General features: G+C 46.2%; 1 protein-coding gene across 1 annotated transcript in view; it reads left to right on the top strand.

The window, feature by feature from the left end:
- Nucleotides 1–24,071, top strand: part of IARS1 (isoleucyl-tRNA synthetase 1) — a 645,156-nt gene that overhangs the window by 210,520 nt on the left and 410,565 nt on the right. Inside the window, exon 12 of the mRNA XM_085624880.1 lies at nt 21,391–21,482. Coding sequence (XP_085481006.1) covers nt 21,391–21,482 — 92 coding nt within the window. The remainder of the gene's footprint in view (nt 1–21,390; nt 21,483–24,071) is intronic.

The raw sequence follows: 24,071 nt of genomic DNA, 5'->3' as shown, positions 1-24,071 counted from the left end.
GAACTCCTGATGGGATTGGATGTGGAAAGCCTCTACAAGAGTCTCCTGCATGAAGAAACGTTGCACATTAAAGAGGACGTCCTTTTCACTACAGAATGGGAATACCAAACCCCTCTCAATGTTGTGATGGATTGCTGCAAGTTAGCTCTCACCAAAAATATCTTCCAATACCAGAACACTTTGTACTTACAAAAGCACGGGCATCACCTTTGCCCCCAGTGTAGCCGGCCTATACGTCAATCATCTAGAAACAGAGAAGATCCTCCACATCAACAACCCCTTCCAACATCACATCAGGGTATGGAAGCGATACATGGATAGTGTTTTGGTCATCTGGAATGGCAATTTGGAAAAAGGCAACAAATTCATGACCTGGCTTAACTACCAAAACGATTATCTTAAATTCACAAGCACCATTTCCAATAAAGAACTTGTGTTCCTGGACCTGAACATATTCGTGAAAGATGGGACTTTGGAAACAACAACACATTTCAAGGCCACAGCAAGGAACGGTCTTCTCCTTATGACAGTTTTCATCCACGGGACGAACGGGACAATCTCCCATATGGCCAGTTCTTACGACTGAGAAGGAACTGCTCTAATGTAATAAACTTAAAAAAAACTGGCGGAAGATTTGTGTGTAAAACTGGCAAAGAGAAATTACCTGACCAAAGTGGTAGTCAAAGCACTCAAACGAACCAGAAATAATAACAGGGAGGCTCTGTTAGAACCAGCGCCAGAAAAACCAAAAGAAGAAAGAGCAATGTGTATAACCACTTTCAACACAAATTCCAATCAAGACACGGAAATAATAAACAAACATTGGCGCATACTGAACAGCGGCCATCTAAACCTGCCCAAACCTATGTTTTCACACAGGAGAGGAAGGAACTTACGGGACATGTTGATTCACACCAGGCCACGTACAACTACACAAGCAGAATCAACCACTACCCAGCATTGAGTGGACACTGCAGCGTGTGCCATTTGACAAAAAAGTAAAAGACACACAATTGATGGACGGAATGCAGAACAAATCAAAACATTCACCCCCAGTCAATAGATCTGGGTTAAATCCATCATTTTTTTGTTCACCATGCCACCCCAGTTTAGACCTGGCTATATGCAAATCAGTCTTGACCCTGTGCCTCACCGGTCCTAGGATGCTTGTTTCCAGTCTAGGGAGGACCTGGCCCGGCAGTTCGGGCTGTACTGTTCCCATTGGGCGTAGGGTCAAGACTGATTTGCATATGGCTGGGTCCTAACTGGAATGGCATGGTGAGCAAAAAACAATGGATTTAGGCCCAGATCTCTGTACTGGGGTGAATGTATGACATTGTTCTGCATTCTGTCCATCAGTTGTTGTTTTTGCATTTGACAAAAAAGAGCAAAAAAATCACTTTCCAGAACAACGCTGAGTGGGAACAACGCCGCTTCACCAACAGCAAGTATGTGATCTTCATGATCACCTGCCCATGTGGAAAACACTACATTGGGATGACCACACGCGCAGTTAAAACATGCATCTGTGAGCACAAGAGCAATATAAAATATAAAAGAACCACCACAAAAAGGGCCTCACATTACCTGGAGGCCACCCACACTATACAGGACTTACAATGGACAGTCATAGAGCAAGTGCACAATGAGGGGCCACTATTTGAGAAGGTACAGAGCTCGGCGTTCCGATTGGGCACTCACGTTATAGGACTCAATGACAACATCCCATGGGGACAACTGAATTGACACGATCTGCCGTTAATGAGACCCCGTACACTCCCTGAAAGAGTTTTTCACACATAAGTATTGAAAGGAGCCACCCGCCCCTATTACTCATCTCCTACTCGCAGCATCCATTTCTTCGTAAAACCACGCGATATGAAGGGACTACCTACACAGCTACCAATGAAGTTTGTTAATAATGGGAGCAGGCGAGGGCCCCAAGCTAGCAACGAATGGGACTCTTTTATGAGATTTTTCTTGATTTTTCTCATTGAACAGACATGTTGGAACTGGGGGTCTCTAGTTGGCAGAGGTAGGTACCTTTGACGAAATAGAGACCCTTGCTTCTAGTCAGGGTAAGGGGGATACACACTTTATATAACCCCTGCTCACCCTCTTGGTAGCTTGGCACGAGCAGACCGGCTTATCCCGAAGGTAATGGGTAAAGTATTTTTACCAACACTCACAGTAACACAGTGAAAACACCACAAATGGAGACCTCACCAGTTTAGGAAAATAAAATATCTTTATCTAAACTACACAAGACCAAAACGACAAAAATCCAACATACAGAAACTCAGTAGAATGTCTTTAAAAAGGGCTGTTGCAAAAATAAACTTGTAGATGATAAATGCGATACTTTAGTCTCAAAGTACCAAGGATGCGTAACGCAAAGCAAACAAAAGGGGCGCAGAGAAGGCGATGCGTTGATTCTTCCTGCGCTCCGGTTCTGATGCGACAAGGTGGCGCCTCGATGCGTTGCTAGGATCCGGTGTGATGCAATTTTGTTTTGTCTTTGTTGCTATGCAACAACATGGAGGCGATGCGTGCACGCCCGACGGCAGTGCAGCGAACTCGGTGGTTTTCTGAGCAGCGACAGGCCCTGCGACATTCTTCTCTGTTGATGCGACAACACCTTCGGTGATGGAGGCACGCTTCTCCAGTGTTGCGGCAGCGATTAGCATCAGCGTACTTGCTCAGCGATGCGTCGATCCTGCAACACTCTTCTCCGGTGGTGTGACAGCACCCTCTGTGGCAGCGGCACGCAGCTCTGATGATGCGACGGCGAACAGCAGCAGCGGCGATACACTTCCTCCATGATGCGACAGCGGCGGCGTCATGCTTCTTTCATTGCGTCGCGCTTCCAGCTCCCACCAGCAAAAAGGCCTCACACAAGGTTACAGACCCTCCTGGCAGACTGGAACTCCCGTCAAGGAAGTTCAGGGAGCTGGGGGTGAAGTCCTTTTGTGCCTGGGACTTCAGAAACAGGAGGCCAGCTCTTCTCAGGTCCTTGGAGACTTCTCTTCAGTTGGACACAGCACTCAGCAAAGTCCTTCTTCAAGCGGGGGGTCACAGCACACAGCAAAGTCCCTTGGTCCTCTCCTCAGTAGAAACAGCAAACTGCAGGCCAGCCCTAGACACACTTGGGCAGTACTTCTCCTCAGTCTCTTCTGCTGATCTTCGTTGACAGGGATTTCTCTTGATCAGGAAGTAGTCTTGGAAACTTTTATATCCCTGTGTTTCCACAACAAGAGGCCAGCTCTTCTCAGGCCCTTGGAGACTTTCTTTTCTGGACACTGCACACAGCAAAGTCCTTTCTTCAAGCAGGGGGGACACAGCACACAGCAAAGTCCTTCTCCTTCCATTGACAGAAATAGCTACTGCAGGCCAACCCCAGACACACTAGGGCAGTACTTCTCCTTCAGCTCTTCAGCTTTTCTCCTCAGCAAAGGTTCCTCCTTGATTCCAAAGTAGTCTAAAGTTAAGGAGTTTCAGCTCTAGTATTTATACCCCAAACGTCTTTGTTCTCTATGTGTGAGGGTACCTGGACCCAGTTCAAACCAGTTCTGAGGGCAGTCTGCCAGTGTACATCTTCTTCCTTTGTGAGTGTGGGCCAGGGCCATCAGACACACTGCAGGAGGTGGAGCCAGCATTGTGGAAGGCAGGCACAGCCCTATTGAGGCCCAGGTGCTACTCTTACCACTTCAAATGCAGATAGGTCTATTCAGCCTAGTGCTGACTCACCCAAACTCCTGGAACCACCCCAGCCCCTGTCACTCTCAAACCAGAAAGTCAATCTACAAACCGGCAGAGGCACACAGAAAGGTTGAACAAGCAAATAGCCACTTTCTAAAAGTGCAATTTCTCAAACTCAGAATTTACAAACCATCTTTACTAAAAGATGTGTTATTAAATTCTGAGTTCAGGGATACCAGACTCCAATTTTCTATCTCACTCCTATGGGAAGATATGCAGGTAAACATGTTACACAGCATTCCCCATTCTGTCCTATTGGCAAGATAGCCTTTCAATAGTGAAAAACAAAATTGGCAGTATTTCACTATCAGGACATGTTACACACACTAGTACATGTCCTCCCTTTCACATACACTGCACCCTGCCCAGGGGGGTACCTTGGGCCTACCATAGGGGTGTCCAATGTGTAAGAAAAGGGAAGGGTCAGGCCTGGCGAGTGGGTACACTGGCCAGGTTAACATGGCAGTTAACAAACTGCCTGCAGGCACTGCATTGGAAGGCCGAGACATCATTTTAGGGCTACTCATGTGGGTGGCACAATCAGTGCTGCAAGCCCACTAGTAGCATTTGAATTACCAGCCCTGGCACACTCAGTGCACTTTACTAGGGACCTACTGGTCAAACAAATATACCAATCATGGATAACCAATCATAATAACAATTTACACAGAGAGCATATGCACTTTAGCAATGAACAGCAGTGGTAAAATGCCTAGAGTTCTATAGCCAACAACCAGAGGTCAGGATAAACAAAGGAGGAAGAAGCAAAAAGTTTAAGGATACCGCTGCAAAAAGGGCCATTTCCAACACACCTATCTTTTTAAACTAAATGAAAGTTCATACAGGTATCAGGGCAATGTGACCTCAGAGCACTAGAGAGAGCACAAGAGAGGGCACATGGGAATCTGTAGCTTATGTTTGCAGTAAACCGGAATGGATAAGAACACAAACCATGCGCTATACAAGTCGCGAGTGGGACTACAAGGGGCATCTGCCAAAAGCGTACTTTATTTTATTCGCTTTAAAGTTTACCTCTACTTTCCAGCGTTAGCGGTAACGGGTGGAAAATAATATTCCTTTTACGCCGTTTTTCGGAGAAGGGCACGATCTACGGTTAATACTAAAATGTGGAAGTAACTGTTTATAGCCGAGTTAGCGTTCCATTATTGGGCGGCCATTTTGAGAAGGTTTACACTGCAGCTTTTCTCACATACACGCGTGAAACGCCGACGAAGGCAGGTACTTAAACTGGCTCGGGACAGTCATTCAGTGTTCATCGGAACCACGGGGAGGCCTTGCTAGGGTTAGTGAGCAGCTTTGATAACGTGAGTACGGCACAGCCGATCCCCGAAGACAACGAGCAACTTAAAATAACGAGTGTATCGCTTCTCAACTAAACTTTACTGTCTATTTCCTTCACATTTTGTCTCCTAGTGTGTGTGACTACAAGCGCTCCTCCCCTCCTGTGAAAAAGCTCATGGGGCTATAGTTTGGAAACATGAGTGTATGTAAATTCTGCCTCACTCTTTTTCTGTATGACACTATGTTTCTGTATTTGATTCCATAGAGCTTTCGCTAGTTCTGGTTAAAGTGACAAATAAGAGGCTAATGATCTATAGATATAGTTCCTAATGCTATGAAAACCAACCATTTAAAGTGTGTGTTTCATGTTTTATATGGTATGTCTTGTAATGTATTGTATGTGACAATCAGGTGCAGCACGGCACCCACTTGAATCAAAAGTTGTTGTGCACATCAGAAAAATATATCACAAAATAGACCTCCCACAAATTTGGTGATGTGGTCCAATAATTGCAATATGACTGTAATGAATCCTGTTTTTCTATCCTTACAGAATTAAAACTTGTATGATCATACCAATTAGGTATTGTATCAGTGCATGTTTATCTATAGGCACTAAGAACTGCAAAATTAAGCAGGCAAAACCACTAGGTTGTTTTTTAACATAGAGTGGTACAGGGATCTCTTTTTGTGGTCCTGAAGAGAAGTCATGGGGATGACTTCGAAACATGTAGACTAGAGAGGTAGGAGCCCATCGTAGCACATAAACCTCCACTCCCCGCTTTTAATAATACCAGCTACAACGGGTATTAAAATTTAGATTCCACACAGCCAGGTTTTTTTCAATCCCACTATATCCAGTCAGACCCTACCACTCTCACATCACACATCGCATCACTTCACTTACAAGTGCTCCCTCATCGTCGTTGGTCGTACCACGCCCCGTCCCGCAGCGGGGCGGGAAGAACCCGCTGATGAAGCATGCCACCAAGGGACCTTTTGGTGGGTGAGGGTTATTTTAACAAAACAGTTTGTTTTCCCAATACAACCTCAGGAAAACTGACCAGCTTTCTCTAATTCGAAAGAAAGAAGGATAGTAGCATTTTTGTAGCTAAAGGTTGGACTTTATTTTCAAAATGTGTCATGGATAAAACCTTCTTGTTGTTCTTTGGACACGCCCTTCTCTAAATAGATGTCTCACTATGGATATCAAAAATTGCAAGCTTACACAAATGTGTGCATATCTGAGCTCTCGCAAATCTTTTAGAATTGTGCATTAGGCTTTATTTTGTAATATTATGTTCGAGGCATATGAGCTGCAGATTACACACTGTGCATAGATCGCCATCTGGTGTTGGGCCCGGATGTTGCAGTTGTTTTTCTCTTGGAAAGTCTTTGGAAGTCACAAGGTATGTGGCTCCTCCTTTGGATCATATTGCGCATGGGCTTCGGCTCCATCCTCAGATTGTTTTTTTCCGCCATCGGGCTCGGATGTGTTCTTCGCGCTCCGGTTCCGAACCGTTCCAGTTACAGTTCTTGTCATCGGCGCGCAATCCTTCACTTCCGCGGTATTGTTCTCGATCGCGATCTCCCCACTCGACGCGACTCCTCAAGAAACTTTGATTCCAGGCGTCGACGCAGGCCTTCGGGCCTACCTCAGCTCCAGTCCTGGCTCAAGGAAAGGACTCCATTTAAGAAGTGTCCTCGATGTGGGTCCAAATTTCCCCACATCGATTTCCATGAGGTGTGCAACCTCTACCTCTCTCCAGAACACGAGGCTCGAGACTGTCCGGCGTGCAAATCCTTCCGGTCCAAAAAGACTATTCGAGACCGAAGAGCCAGGAGAACTATGGCACACGCGTCGACTGCAATCCCCGACGACATCTTCGGAGAAGGCGTCGATGTTACCGAAGATCAGCACACCGAAGAGGGCCTCGTCAGCGCCTCCGAAGCCGACGACTCAGATGTCGAGGACATCACTTCGGCACAGAGGGGCGTGAGTACTACTACTATCCCCACCCCCCACCCTCGACGGCATCGAAAAAGGCTTCGGTCACGCCTTCGCCCTCGGGCCTAGGCACGACCAAAGACACTGCTTCCCATACCTCGGTTTCGGGCACGGTTAAGAAGCCCATCAAGCCTTCTGGCAGCTCGGGCTAGAGCCAGCCTGCCGTCGGTTCCGAAAAACACTCCGCACCGAAAAAGAAAATGGCTTCCTCCGCGCCGACTTCTACACCAAAACACTCGGCGCCGAAGACACCCACTAGCTCCTCGGTATTGATGCCATCTTCGGAACCGAGCAGGAAAGCCAAGCCCATCGACACCCACACCTCGAAGCCGAAAGCCATCACGGAACCGAGGAAACAACCGGACATGTCTAAAACACACAGTTCAAAACAACAAACTGATGATTCCAAGATTAAAAAACCACCGGCTCTGACCCCTTTGGCGCCGACGGATCGACCGCTCAGAGGAACTGTTTCGGCCCGATCCACTCCAAAAAACTCTTACTAAAGACCCTAAAACTGGACATTTGATGACCAACATCAAAAAGAGGCCTCTGGACAAGCCTTCCCCGGCTCCACCTCCAAAGAAAAGGGATTGTGGTACCTTCCCGTTGAGACTACCCTCACCCCCTCCTCCACCTCCTCCGAGTTTACTCCCTACATTTCCTCAAACCAAAAAGGGACAACACTCTAAGGCCCATCCTGGACCTCAGACCCCTAAATCACTATATACATTCAGACCATTTCCACATGGTCACACTTCAGCAGGTACTTCCCCTGCTCTCCCAAAACGACTTCCTTGCCACCCTAGACCTCAAGGACGCCTATTTCCACATTCCCGTTCACACAGCTCACAGAAAATATCTCAGTTTTGTAGTGGACGGTCAACACTATCAATTCAAAGTGCTCCCATTCGGAGTCACCACAGCACCGCGAGTGTTTACCAAGTGCCTAGCGGTCGTGGCAGCACATCTGCGAAGACATCACATACACGTCTTCATATACCTGGACGACTAGCTAATAAAAGCCAGCTCATACCACCAGTGTGTACAACACACTCACGCAACTATACACCTACTTCACCAACTGGGCTTCACAGTAAACCACATGAAGTCCCATCTGCAACCGTCCCAAATAAAGCAATACCTAGGTGCCACGATAGACACCTCAAGAGCGCTAACCTACCCCAGTCCTGCCAGGATAGCAAACATTCAGGCCCTACGCGCCAAATTTCAGCCAGAACACTCTCTTACAGCTCGAGTGTTCATGCAACTCATAGGAATGATGGTCTCTTGCATATTCATAGTACCTCATGCAAGTCTCCAGATGCGTCCTCCAAGAGTGCTTAGCGTGCCAATGGAACCAGGCCCAGGGTCAACTGACAGATCTGGTGTTGGTAGACGGTCGTGCCCATCGCTCTCTGCAGTGGTGGACCACCAAAAACCTTTCCAAAGGGCGACCATTCCTGTACCCTGTTCCTCAGATAGTACTCACTGCGGACGCATCGCTCTCCGGCTGGGGAGCTCACCCACTACATCACACCATGCAGGGCAGGTGGACACCTCAGCAAAAGTTGCTCCACATCAACTATCTGGAGCTACTAGCAATATTCTTAGCACTAAAGGCATTTCAGACACACATATCAAGCAAGGCCGTCCTAGTCCGCACAGACAACATGACAGCCATGTACTATTTACAAAAACAAGGCGGCACACACACTCTGCAGCTCTCTCAACTAGCACAGAGCATATGGAGATAGGCCATGCCCCCAAAAAATGTTCCTCCTAGCCCAACATGTCCCAGGAGTCCAGAACACTGTAGCAGATCTGCTGAGCAGACAAACACAACAAATACACAAGTGGGAACTCCATCCACAAGTTCTTCACCCGTACTTTCAAATGTGGGGGCATCCACAGATAGACCTCTTCGCCACCTACGAAAACGCCAAGTGCCCAAGCTTCGCCGCCAGATATCCACACCCATTGTCCAGAGGCAATGCGATATGGATGAACTGGTCAGGCAGATTTGCGTACGCTTTTCCGCCTCTCCCACTCATTCCCTTAGTGGTGCGAAAACTACAACAACACTCCCTCACTCTCATCCTAGTAGCTCCAACGTGGGCCAGCCAACCGCGGTACACCACACTGCTGGAACTATCTGTAGTACTGCACCAAAAGTTACACCTCTCTCCAAGCCTCTTAACCCAGAACCATGGAGAGATCAGACACCCGGACCCAGCTCAGCTCAACCTTGCGATCCTGGCTCCTGAAATCCTAGAATTCGGTTATCTGAATCTTCCTCCTGACTGTATGAATGTCATTAGAGAAGCTAGACGACCTACCACTAGAGCTTGCTACGCAGCCAAGTGGAAATGTTTTGTGGTCTATTGCCTCAACAATAACTTCGATCCCCTGGATGTGTCCATTCAACACATCATAGGCTATTTACTACACCTCCAAAGATGCAATCTAGCCTACACGTCTATTAGACTGCACCTTGCCGCCATAGCAGCTTACCTGCAAAATAGGCAACATCTATCACTCTTTCGAGTACCTACCATAAAAGCCTTCATGGAAGGCCGCAAAAGAATAATTTCCCCCAGAGTGCCACCCTCACCTGTGTGGAACCTAAATACTAATGGGGCCACCCTTTGAACCTCTACACAAATGTGAACTTCAATTCCTAACATGGATAACTGCCTTTCTTGTAGCCATCAATTCCCTCAGAAGGGTCAGTGAAATTCAAGCACTCACCATTCAAGAACCTTTTCTTCAAATGCACCATAACAAGGTTGTTCTCCGTACTAATCCAAAATTCCTCCCTAAAGTCATTTCTCCTTTTCACCTAAACCAATCTGTGGAACTACCTGTATTCTTCTCGCAACCACAAACCGTTGCAGAAAGAGCTCTCCGCACATTAGATGTCAAACGAGCCTTACTCTACTACATCGAGAGAACACAACCCTTTCGTAAGACCAAACAACTGTTCGTTTCCTTCTCATCACCACATAAAGGCAACCCCATCTCCAAATATGGGATAGCTAGGTGGATTGTCAAATGCATTCAGATTTGCTACCACAAAGCAAAACGAACGCTATCTGTTCGCCCTAAAGCCCACTGTACACGTAAGATAGGGGCTTCCATGGCATTCTTAGGGAACATTCCCTTAGATGATATCTGCAAAGCAGCTACATGGTCAACACCGCACACTTTCACTAAACACTATTGTGTAGATGTGCAGGCTAAGCAACAAGCTAGTGTGGGCCAGGCTGTACTCAAAACATTGTTTCAAACCACTGCAGCAGATACTGGTGGTCGCTGCTAGGGATGGGTACTGCTATACAATCTATGCACAGTGTGTAATCTGCAGCTCATATGCCTCGAACGGCAAATGCTACTTAACAGTATGCATCTGTTCTTCGCATGAAGAGCTGCAGATATACACACGCCCACCCGCCTCCCCGGCTACCTTTATCTGTTCCAGTATATCCTATTTAGATACAACACGCATGGGCATCTTCATTGTTTATTACTACGCTCCATCATTTCCCTGCTGGCGAAAAACAATCTGAGGATGGAGCCGAAGCCCATGCGCAATACGATCCAAAGGAGGAGTCACATACCTTGTGACTTCCAAAGACTTTCCAAGAGAAAAACAACTGCAACATCCGGGCCCAACACCAGTTGGCGATCTATGCACAGTGTGTAGATCTGCAGCTCTACATGCCAAGAACAGATGCATACTGGTAAGTAGCATTTGCCTTATACATTTTTGCCAAAAATGTAGTGACCTTCTTATTAGTTTTTATTAAGGGAAGAGTGAAAACAATAAAAATAGAGGAAAGAAAGAAAAGATATATTGCTGAATTTAAAATGGTCATTTAGTGTACATACAGTGAGCCTTGTCATAAATACTCATTTTAAAAAACACCTGGTGCTATGCACTTCTCCCACATTACACATATGTGAATATGGGAACTTGGATGTCTTGCATAATCAGAGAGGGGGATTTTCAGTACACTGTAATATGCCACAAGTATTCAGCAGTGTGGGCACGGTGTGCCATCCTATACTTTGTGGGCAGTGTCCAGATCTCAAGGGAGAATCTAGATCCGACAGATAAAACAGATCCCTTAGGAACACCTTTGTAGTCTGTGGGATCTTTCCTCACCTGTTGATTGACTATCCCAGGTGCCAGGTTGGGTCCAGAAAGTTCTCCATAGCTAGCTCTCCTGCACTGGGAGGGGAGGCCCTGGCTAAATCTTGGCCCCGGAAGTGACACTGATGAATTCACTCGAGCCATATAGTGTGCTACTTGTCTTACTGACATAAGTTCCCTTTTTTCCATGCCGTTGGATGCAGACATGGCATTTCCATTTTTAATACCTGTCCCTTCCATTGGAATGCCATCTCCCAAGAATTCGGGGTCGTGGCACGACTTGTGGCCGTGCTAGCAGTGCAGCCTCATGCACCTCAAGGCCATAAAAGAGCGACGGGCCAAACGTTTTATGGTGTGTGACATGTGTTGAACTTGATGCCTGTTGCATGGCAGGTCAACATCACCCTCCAGGTCCTCCTCTTTGCATTCACCCAAGTTCTCGAAAGGGAAACAGTGGAAGCATAAGAGGAGGAGGAAATATAGGGAAAGTTGATCATTATTAAGAGTTAAGTCTCATCTATTCTTCCTAAAGAGTCATCATCGTAATCGGAGATATTCCTTTAGTGCCACCAGCAATGCCAGCCCAAGGTCCTATTCCAGGTGTACCACCGCAATGCACTTTATGGCGCAGATACTGGCTTTTCTGGAATTTCTGTCTCTGTGGGGAATGTGCAGCCTTCTTTCTCAATGCTGTGATGGAGATGTACTGGCCAGGTTGATCTTCTCTGGCGTCCCTTGAAGCCCATGCCTCATAGGATCTTTAGGGGCTCTGTTTGGGTTTCTGCTGGCTGGTCCTCCACTAGCGTCTCTTCTGCATGGAACTCTGCTGGTGCCAAGACCCTTGCTGGTTGATCCCTTGCCAGCAATGATACCACCTTCTGTTATGCAGTTCCTTCTACAGAGTGGCCCAGGTCAAAGTTTGCAGTTATCCTCATATGGTCCAGGATGGAAGCTCAGATAATAGTGGAGGAGGAGAGATATAGTGAAGAGCAACATGAGGCCTCCTTACATCAGTGCTATTGTCAGACAATGCATGACCTATTCGGCTCTGATTCTGACAAACTTCAGATGCCATGCAGAGTACAGCAAGATATAAATAACAGTACTGAAGCACCTGATTTGCTGCATATCCTTCTTCTGACACTGCTGATTACTTAGCTATGCAGACTGCAAGTGGACTGGGCTATTCCCCCAAGACAGAAATGTATGGTCCAACTCGACCCCCCCTCACCCCCCACGCAGCCTCTTTTCACTCTGCTGTCAAGAAAGCGACTGTTGTGCTGAAACTCCCCCTTCCCGATGTGGAAACCAGACAAAGCGCCCTGGCAGAAGTACTTGAGCCATCCGCATTCTCATCAGAACCTCTGTTGCCCTTTATGAGGTGTTCATGCTTTACATCCAGAAGGTAGCGGCGAACGCCAGGCGTCCCTGCATTTTTGTCAGTTCACCCCTCCCCAGAGAGTCTTGTTATGTAGGCTTCGTCCCGTGCAAAACAGAATCCTGGCACATTTCCTGCATTCCCACCTGACAGGGAATTGTAGAAGTTAGAAGCTGTATGGAACAAAAATGTTTCTGTTGGCCGTTTAGCTCCTTGTTCCCTCAGTGTTGCCTATTTGTTGGGGAGATGCACCAATGCCCCGTGAGACATGCCAAAAAAGGTGCCTAATCTACCGGGTCACCTCAAGGAATATTTTTCACAGATGGTTTATGACCTGTAGGTGCCTCATTGCATAGCATAAGAGCTTGCCTAGATACTACTGACTAAGTGGCTTGGGCCATGGGCTGTTAAGTTGTTTTGTGAATGCATGCCTGTATCAGGCCAGCAAGCTTTCCAGGAGAAGTCCTCCTGATGTTAATGGATATGCCGTGTGATAGAGCATAGCTCTTCTTAGAAAAGGCTGATGCTGTCCTGAATGAATTAAGATGGAAATCGTGACAGCTTGATCTCGGGGGCTCCAGTCTCCATCCACAATTTCAGAGGTTTTGAGGGGTTCACAAAAGGGCAGAAGAGGATTGACAAATCATACAACAGGAGGTGGCAACCCTGTTGCCCAGAAGAAGCAGTAGAGTTTGACCCAGAGCAGGAAATTGGGCAGGGTTGCTACTCTCTGTACTTCCTGGTTCCCAGGAAGGACGACGGTCTTTCTCCCACCCTAAAATACAAGATTTTGAACTTTTAGCTCCACAAGGTAATGTACAAGATGCTGCCCCTAGCTCAGGTCCTTCTGGTGCTGGAAGAAGGTAACTGGATGTGTCACTCGACTTGCAGGATGCACATTTTGCACACCAATCTTGCATTCACACAAGAGGTACCTGTGTTTCGTGGTAGGGGTTGCTCAAACCCAGTTAGCATTCCTCCCTTTCAGGTATGTATCCACACCCCAAGTGGTCACAAAGGTGATGGCGGACACGGCCTGTAGGAAAGTGCCCCTTTTTTTGTTTGTTGCATGGGTCCCCCACTTTTTGCCTGACATCTGATGCAACCTGACTTGATGTGCACTGGGTCCCTGCCACTCAGGTTCCAAGGGCCTGTGTTCTTTCCCAAGACTGTACCTTAGTATTCACAATTGGCACAACCCTGGCCACAGGTAAGCCGCTTGTAAAAGGAACCTTAGGTACCAAGGGCACTGTGACCAGGGAAGGCCTCCAAGGGCTGCGGCACCTATTGGCCCAGCCTTATGGGCCCTGCACTTTAACACACCCACAGGGCCACTGCAGGCTGCATGTTTTGTTACAGAGAAAAGTGAAGCTGCAACATGGCACACATCCCTGTGTGCAATGCCTTCAATCCACTGCCTAAGGCCTAGGTAAGTCACCCCTCTAGCAGGGTGCACCATCCCTAAGGTGAGGGTACAGAGAAATGAGCCATGTACCCCTACAGTGTCTAAGTCCATCCTTAGACATTGTACGTGTAGTAAAGCCATAAAGATTATATGGTCTGGGAGTTGGTCACTATGAACCTCACAGCTCCATAATGGCTTTACTAAAAACTGGGAAGTTTGGTAGCAAACTAATCAGCACATTAAACCCACACTGATCGCAATGTGGAATTTAATGTAAAAAGCACTCAGAGGGCACCTTAGAGTTGCCCCCTGAAAATCAGCCAGCCCTGGTGTGGTTCCTGAATGTCTGCCTGCCATTTGCCCTCACCAGACAGGCTTCTGGACCCCTGGGTAGAGAGCCTCTGCTCTCTTGGCTCAGAAACAAAGCCCATCCTGGGCAGAGGCGTCATGCCTCCTCACCTAGGATGAGCTGGGTCCACGAAAGGGGAAGCTTTAAAGGCCTGCCGCATTTGGACACTGTCCCTGCCTTTTGCTGCACCCAGCAACTGGCTTCCACCGGTTCTGACCCCCACTTTGGGCGGGAGAATCGTTGAGAAATCCAAGCTAGTGCCCACCTATGCCAACCCCACCGCTCCGGAGGGGGAGGCGAGGTGAAGCTCACATCTCAGTCCCCTCCATCTTGAAGATGAGGGGACTCAGCCAATTAGGAAGAGGCTCATGCCCCTTCCCACAGGAGGATGGCATAATAGGTGGTGTACCCACCCCAAGGAAGGGACCTTTTGGTCCCAACCTGCACACCCTGTTAACGCTCCTAAATCAAGTATTTAATGGCGACCCTGAACCTTGCCTCTGCAGATTCGAGGAAGAAAGAAGAAGGATCGAAGAGCCGTGCTTACCGAGGACGAAGAAGTGGACATTAACTACCTTGGCCCCAGCCCTACCGGCCTTTCCTATCTACAGCCTGACTGCATCAACAACCCTGGCAAGTCCAAAAGTCAGCAGCCCCCCCGAGTCAGGAGGACCTGTCCTGCGTTCTTCCCACAGACTCTGTCTCCCATGACCGTCTAATTCTGCACCCTTACACCCACTGCCCAAATTTGAGTGGCCCAACCCCCAAGGAGGTGTCCCCAGCCATCCTGACCTGGGATCTCGTGATCCCCGAACTCCCGCAAGACTCCTGATGAAGCCTGAAGCCTCAACCCGAAGGGTCCCCCCGACCGGGGCTTGTAAGATAAACCTGACGCTAAAAGACACCCCTGTACCCGATGCCCTACGGCCTTGGTGGCCCAACCGACGGTGTCCAGGCATCCCCCAAGATCCCAACTTACCTCCCCAGCCGGTGGTCACCTTCAGGAATCCTCCCTGCCCTAGTCTGCAGTAACTTTCCGAAACGGAAGGTCTCCATTTGAAACTACAGGTTTCCTGACGTACGACTTGCACCGTGCACGCGGGCACCCCAGTGCCTCTGGTGGTGCAGCTCCTGTTCTAGTCAGTGGCCCATACAGTGCTGACCTTAACTCCAGGAGCTCGGCTCCCACAACAGGGAGGCCTGCTCAATAGCACACCCTAGCCGAAGGCCCCCTTAGCCCCATTGGTTAACTCTGGGCCCCTGCATTCTGCACCCGGCCGCCCCAGTGCCACTGGTGGTGCAACTCAAGTGCCCTTCTAGACCTTGGGGAACCTTGGTACTAACCCCCAAAGCTCTCCCTCGTCAGTCGAGTACTTATCTTCAAAACTGATAACCATTTTTCTCCAATAAGGACCCATGTTATAAGGTTTTGGGCCTAAAATTGTTTTAAGTGTGGAACAGCTAATGTATGGAGAAAAGTGAATTCAACTGCGAAATATATAAAGTTGTACTTGCCTTGTATGTAGAACTCTTTTTTTAGAGTGTGGTATCTACCACCCGCAATACTCAGTCATCTAAAGTAACTCAAAAGTAATCTAAAAGTATTTACTGTATGATATAAACTGCATTTAAAAGTGATACGAACCTGTAAGAATTGTAATTACAAGCACAATTGTATTTCCTTGGACAGTCTAGCATTTTGCAAGTATATTTTACTTACCTGTGCCAAGTCCTGTTTGGTTCTAAAATAAAACCTAAGTACATCTTTTTTTATATTTCCCTAATGGGTATACATTCTGTCTCTGAGTGTGTGTATCGGTCCTTGATTGAGTGAATACAATAAATGCTTAACAAACCCTCTGGATAAGCCAAACTGCTCACCCACACTACCACAAAGAGAGCTGTTAGTACTTACCTAATTTAGTCTATGCGATACATCTGGGGACTCCCTGGACTCTGCGCACTCTACCTTACTTTGGTATAGTATATATAGAGCCAGCTTTCTACACAGCTCATCTCAGAAGGCCGGGGTATCTCTGTATTCCCAAACCTGGATGACTGGCTGCTCAAAGCTAACTCACTCCAGATGGTGCTGCGTCACCTTGAACCAACAGCTTTTCTGCTGTTTGACTTGAGCTTCTATGTAAGGGTACCCAGGTCCCACTTGGAGGTCTCCCAGTGCCTCCTGTTCATGTGGTCAGTACTGGATACATCTGTCTGAGTTTTCCCTCCTCTTTCTCAGAGGGTCCAGTACATTCAGGGGGAGGGGTAACAGCTTGAGTTCCAGTCATGAATGTTTTCCGCCTGCTGGATTTGCTGGCTTCTTGCATTGTCCCCATCACATATGCATGCTGGGACATGAGGGCTTTTTGGTGACATTTTTGTTGGCAGTGGTTCCAACACGAGGAGGATCTGTCTTACTTCAATATGATCCCCAAATATGTGAGTTCAGCATTTTTGCTTTACAAAAAGCTATTTTGTTTGATTTAATACACTAAATATGTGCTCTGTGCGTAATAAAATCTTGCCCACATGAAGGGCACACATGACCCCTGACTTGCATCTTATTTCACTAATATCATTGCCATCAAGGAGGGAGCAGGAATGTTTCTCAGTTGATGTTTGAAACCTACTTTAATAAATGTATTACTATGGCATGATGTGGTAGTGCACTCTCATTTACAAACATCACATTTTTCATTGAAATGGCCACAAACCTTCCCACTAATGCAGTTTTACTGGTAAAACTATATAGCGTATAAGCAATCTGTGGAGATTGGAATGTAGCTAAAATATTTTCCATTGGCATATCGCCAAATAAAATGTTCTGATTTGGTTTTAGCCTATTCAAATCTCTTTTGTTCGTCACACAGAATGACAAAAAATGTGCTTTAATAACTACTGAAATATATTTCGAAATGTTTGTGCAGTTCACTTATAAGCTATTTGAACGTGTGTTAGAACAAAAAGCTGACATTCTACAGCCCTTCTTTGCACACTCGATTGTCATACAGTTCACACAGTTCACTTGACAAAATTTTCTAACGTTGCAGTCAGAGAAATAAAAGTAATTGTAAGACATAAAACTGACTTTTGACCTCTGTCTATCTCTGAATGCTGATCAAATGTGACTAGGAAAACAAAAGACCTCTTTAGTACTCATTCCCACCTATTCATTGTCAGCTTGCCAGAACAGTCCAGTAGGACCTAATCATTGCTTGCCCATAGTGAGTGGGCGAGCAGATTTCTCAAGGCCTGCTCCTTATGAGGAATTCATTCAAGTTGGATGCTAAGTTTAAAAAATACATTTATTCCTGTCAGTCCATATTTATAAATCCAGATAAAAAAATTTGATGTGGCAGCTGTTCAGTGTTTTATCCATCTCCAAGGGTTTTGGCTGGACCTCTAGTGTATTTGAGCTATGTTGAGCAGTGTGCCCATTGAATCACATCTGCATTCGCATCTGCAGCCATTTGTCAGAGGTTGGGGAGGTATCGGACAAGGGCTTTTGGGGCATATGGTATCAGTGTATGGGTCAACTTGGAATGTTCACTGCACTGATCGGATGCCACTTTGAGCAGATGTGCCAGGGTGGAAAGTACCTGAATCTGGTAGATGAATAGGTCCCTCAGTTTTTCCTCCATGCTCAAACCAGAGTGCAATTTCTTCTATTTTGCCTGGCATAGCATTGTATTAGACTTTCACAAACAGAGCCAGCAAAAAGTAACATTCTGTATCTGGAACTAGTAAGCTAACTTCTTCCTGGACAAACTTTAACTTATCTATTTCGTCCTCCTGCATTTTAGAGCTATAGATGCATGCAACCTTGGAAGTATAAACTTTGAAGGTAAGCCACAATCTTGGCGCTACCCAGCACATCAGGGACAGTGGAATAGTCACCCATATATCCACTGACTTTCTTAGGTTGGTTATTACCCTTTCCACGTTCAGTTTGGGTCTTCCGCTAGGGAGCAGGTTATCATCAAAACCATGCAGGTCTCATTTGGGGAACATGATGTGCTGGTCCAATTTATTCTTGAGGGTTGATATTTCAGTAGTACTTCAACCAAATGGGCTGGGTCTTTCAAATAAACTAGCATAGAGTCTTTCAAGTAAACTAGCATACATTGACACAACATATTCATTGTTACTCAGTAAATTCTAGGGCAAATAAGTGACTGTTTACTTTCAAGCTGTTTTAATAACTGGGCAAAGAGCAGCGATGTGGTGCATGCGACGGGACATGCTTGTCTCATTTCCCACTTGAGCAATCAATTATCTAAACACAACCATGTTCTTCCTCAAGTGGTCCATCAGTTCTGTGTATAGGATACTTACTCTTCTAACAAACTTGAGGCAAAAATTAAATTTGCGATGCACCAAGAGTCAATATCCTCACCCAATTGAATCAAAAGCTTTTTCACTGTCCGGTGAGATTAAAGCATACTCGTAGTCCCTGTCCATATTCAGCGTCACAGTCCATAATCATCACATGTGTAAAATATCTTTGTGTTAAAGCTCGCCTATTCAACATAAATTGGTCAATGTGGGCTTGTCCCTCCTTACTTGGCATAACCTGTCTCCAGTTAGCCGTCCCAATTGTTTGTCAGTATTTAGCATGAAAAACAGGCAGTACACCCTGTGATCTAGTGTGGTTTTGTTGGACCTGGGCATTCTCCCATTCCAGATTCTCTGGTATATTCTTGGAGCAAAAGCCTCATCCACCACTCGTCACATTCCACCTGCCAACATTGTCTGGTCTATCTCATAATATTCTGTCTGTATACATACCCCAAGGTTTTAGATTTCTCCTAAAATTATTTCCTTCTTACACACTGCACCTGTCTTTGTACATGTGTCAACTTGCTAAGTTCACAGGTTCCATTCAAACACATCGGTATTCAGAAATTTGGGAGCCGAGGGCTTCACATACAAAATCTTTAGATAGTCACCAAAGGTAATTTTTATGTTGCTCTTCCTGTGTGTCAGATTATCCTGCTCACTTCCAGGAGCCAGATCAACAATTTACCAATGTGTCCCCTTCCCTATATAGCAGTTGTCTGAATTACCTGCGGGGAAAAGGTTTTGTGGTAAACGTTGTTTACTTTGTTTTATAATCTTCAGTTTGTCAAAAGGGTGGAGAGGGACTGGGGAGTTCTGGAGTTCCTTTTCCAAACAATTAATTGCAGCTTCATTGCCCGTTATTGAAGCTGCCAACTTTTCTTTGTCCTTTAATTTTCCCTTTGGCCTATATCCCTGAATGACCACCTTCATATAGTGTCCACTTAATTCCCTTATGGACCTGTTGTGCTTGCTGGCTTTAAAAAAACCTGTTTCCTCATATCCTCCCAGACAGGGGTTCCAACAGAAAATCGGGGGGGTACCCTTACGTTGCGACCCTTGCCCTGTCATTGCTACCACGCAATACACAGTTGAAGTCACACCCAAATCAGTAGCACACCTATGCATGAACCACACATCTGTACAAGATCAGAGGGAAAACTACATAGGATCATCATCATGCAGAGCATTCATATTCATAATCAGTTCATCCGTCCCAACAGATCAAATATACCTGTGACAAAACTGGTTGCACCAGGGGAAACCCACAGGGTTAATGAGAGTTTCACCTATGGAGTAGGAAAATATAGAGGCATGGAAATAACTGCCTCTCAATTTCTTCAAAATGTTGCCCTTCTCGGCAGCCACCAGGTTTTGTTTCCTGTAGATACGCTATTTGGTTCACTCACCTTTTAAAGTGGGAGCCCATTCTTCATTTCCTGCTGAAATAATTAAGTGTCCTAACAATCCAGTACAGAAATATAATTCCCTACTGTGTAACAATAAAATGAGACCGTCCTTTGTTGCTCCAGTACTTGTTCCATTTATGATAGCTATGTGTCTCAGGAGCAATAGAGGACCATGCAACTTCGAACAACTTAGAGAGAATTTGTGGTGTTTGTGTCCTAATTATCCAGTCCTCCACAAAGAAACCCTTCTACTTCCTTCATTGATAGACCCTCCATGTGCATGTCCAGGGCTTGTATTATTTGGTTTGTTTTTGCTTCAGCTTCTATCCCCCTATTTAAGATATTATGCTGATCTGCTCACATAAATGAATCTTTTCCACTGAATCTTTACATATGTCTAGCAATGTGTAGGTTTCCTTAAAGACCTGCAGTATACATTGTAGGTTTGGTGTGGCATTTGTCCAAGGGTGGTGGCTCATCAGCCAATCATCACATATTGTTGGAGACAGCTGGCTTTTTAACTGTCTAGTGTACTTGGCCAACTAGTTAGGCTTGGGCATCGGACCTTGTTTTTCCCAGACTATGTAGCACTACTTGAATCTGGTTCTCACTAACTGGAGTGGTTCCCCCTGGGTCCTTCACTGTGCTTTGTCGCGTTTGTCCATGGGAGGCTTTCCCCTGCTCCTTCAGGTCTTGTTTAACCCTTTCCTTCAAGGTGGTATCTGGTGATCTGCTTCTGAAGATCAGCATGAAAGGAACTGGCTTGTTTCCCTGACCTTAGTGGTACCACCTAGGCTTTGACCACTGATCTTAAGCTGCCCAGGCCACAGAGTGCCAGAGAGCAAAGACTTCATTGCTATATTCGGAGCACCTCTGCCCGCCACAGTCTCCTGTGCAAAAGTGGAACATCGCCACCCATGGTCCTGTATTTGTTTCCTTCTTCAATCAGTTACCAATGACTATTTGTCTCCAACCTCCTTAGTGGCTTCCAGCTTGCGCCTTTCCTGCAAGGGCTGAGGTCAGTGCAGCCCCAGATCCTCAAAGTGCTTGCTGCCTCCCCAATCGCTTCTAGGGACCCAACCACAAATTTTACCTTCCAGCTATGCCGCCCGGCCATTAGATGTAACACAAATGTAACCTTTTCGTAATAAAGAGTACAATTTCAGTCTGCAGCATGTTTGTGACTCCCACACCCATTTTTCATTAGTCTTTTAAGAACAAACTGAAAGGTAAAAACCCTGGATTTTGACTGTCTGCTATTATTATAACTGTTTTTCCCATAGGATGCAGACAAGAACATCATCAAGATGCTGAAAGAGCAAGGAAGACTTGTTTCTACTGGCACATTTAAGCACAATTATCCCTTCTGCTGGAGGTATGCATATCCCATAGACATGTAAATGCAGTAACAACGTTGATATAAATGTTTGCTAACATTTTGTTCATTCATTGGTCATCAACTGGGTGATTAAGTGGTAAACAGTGGGCTGCTCTGTGTTTCCATAGATAGTATGTGAATTCCTTGGGTTAGGATATAACACCAAGGCACACAGCAGGTTACTGAGGTGTACTGTGATCCCAACATCCAGTAGCATGCAAACCATTTTAACTCCTTTCCATTGTCCCTGTGTGTTCAGAGGTGCTCACATAGTCTGTTACCACTAAAGACATCCTCTCTGTGCTGTATTGCATTCTGAATTCTGATTAGTAGTTCATCTAGAAGGGTGATGTTTGTTGGGTGAGGACTTCTTTTTCGATTATCTTGCCGAGAAAGATTGTGCCTGAATTGGCATTCATCTTAGTGGAGGTGACCTGTTTTGGGATGGATGGATGATCTATCTGGCATATAGTTAGACCTACGGAAAGAAATGATGGACGGAATGCTGAATAAATCATACATTCACCCCCAGTCAAGAGATCTGGGTTAAATCCATCATTCTTTTGCTCACCATGAAACCTCAGTTTAGACCCAGCCATATGCAAATCAGTCTTGACCCTGTGCCTCATGGGAACAGTCCAGACCGAACTGCCAAGCCAGGTCCTCCCTGGACCGGAAACAAGCATCCTCGGACCGGTTTCTGGGTATTATTATATATTAGTCAACCCTAAGGTAGTCCTAAGGTACCCCTGTGGGCGGGTTGCAGTGTATGTGAAAGGTAGGACATGTCCTGATGTTTGTGGCATATCCTATCAGTGAAATACTGCCAAATTAGTTTTTCACTATTGCAAGGCGACCTGTTCCCATAGGATAGAATGGGAAGTTTGCTTATAACATGTTCTAAACATAACTACCCTTGGGAACAAGGTAGGGAAATAAAGTTTAGTATGCCTGAACTCAGAATGTTAAAATGCATCTTTTAGTGAAGGTGAGTTTTACATTCTGTGTTTGAAAATACCACTTTTAGAAAGTAGGTATTTTCTTGTTTAGCCATCCAATGTGCCTCTGCTAGGATGTGTATTGACTGTCTGACTTTGAAGTGACAGAGGCTGGGGGTGTTCACTGGCTCCTTAGAGTCTGGATGAGTCGGGCTGGGCTGAATAGACCTGGGCTGCTTTTAGGGTAGGGGGAGGAGATTTCCTTTCACCTGAATAGGCCTGGTTTGCCTTCCACAATGCTGTCTCCACCTCCTGCCAAGAAGCTGCACCAGAGAGGACAGAACTGGTTTTGACTAAGCACAGGGCTTCTCTGCCACTAGAGTACAAAGGATTTTGCTGTATAAATATTGGGGCCCAGACTCCGGAACTGGAGAAACTGAGGAGGAATACTGCCCCTGTGCTGTTTGCTGTCTGGGGTTGGCCTACTGTTGCTACTTTCTGACAAGTAAACGGAAAAGGACTTTGCTGTTTGCTGTGTCCCCTGCTTGAGGAAGATCTCTAATGGCTTGAAACTGAGCTTGCCTCCTTTTCTGAAGTCTCAGGGACACAAAGACTTCACCACCAGCTCCCCTGAATTCCTTGCTAAGAGTTCTGACCAGCTAAAAGGTTCCTGCTGCTGTTTTGGACCTCTGGAGGCTGTTTGCTGCTGGGAGCTGGATAAGTAACGCAACTTCAAGAAGCACTACGCATCCGCACCTGATTCTGATGCTTCGCCGAAGAAATAGTCACAGCACCTGTCCGCGGCTTGTGAAATTTCTGCACGCCGTATCGAGTGCACCGATCTCCGAAGTCCGAGATAACTGCACCGATTCCGACGCAAGGCCTGCTGTGTGGCTGCAAGAACCCACGCATCGTCCCGGATCATCACATTGCATTGAGGCGCGAAGTCTGTTGCATCGTTGGGGGACGCAGTAAGAAAGCAAAGCATCACCTCCCCATGCAGTAAGAAACCGACGCATTCCCTCCTCTCAGGTAAGGAACCGACGCATCACCTCCCCTGCACAGCAGCAAGGAATCGACGCATCACCTTTCCTGAGTGTAGGGATCCGACACATCACCTTTCCTGCGACCCTTTTTGTTTGTGTGCGTGACGCATCCAAGGTACTTTGTGTGAAAGTGTTGCATCTTCAATTTGCTTTGAACTGAACTATTTTACCATTTGGAAGTCATATTTTATTACTGTATTGTGGATGTCTGTCATTTTGGTCTTGTTTGGTTTAGATAAAGATTACTTATTTTTCTAAACTGGTGTGGTGTTCATTTGTAGTATTTTCACTGTATTACTGTATGTGTTCACAAATGCTTTACACACTGCCTCTGAGATAAGCCTGTCTGCTCGTGCCAAGCTACCAAGGGGGTGAGCAGGGGTTATTTTAGAAGTGTATCCCGCTTACCCTGACTAGAAGCAAGGGTCCCTATTTGGACAAAGGTACCTACCTCTGCCAACTAGAGACCCCCATTTCTAACCCATATCATGCATCAGGCTAGATGTTTTGGAAGACATTGACTATGTTGATGAGTGGTGTGAAGGCTTCTCCTGAAGGAGACTACCTAATTGAAGATTGTATATGTTTGTCTTGGTGGCAGT

Source organism: Triturus cristatus, chromosome 9 (assembly GCF_964204655.1).
Source record: "Triturus cristatus chromosome 9, aTriCri1.1, whole genome shotgun sequence".
NCBI lineage: Eukaryota > Metazoa > Chordata > Amphibia > Caudata > Salamandridae > Triturus > Triturus cristatus.
The sequence above is the reverse complement of the archived record's forward strand: the minus strand, read 5'-3'. Positions and strand labels throughout refer to the sequence as shown.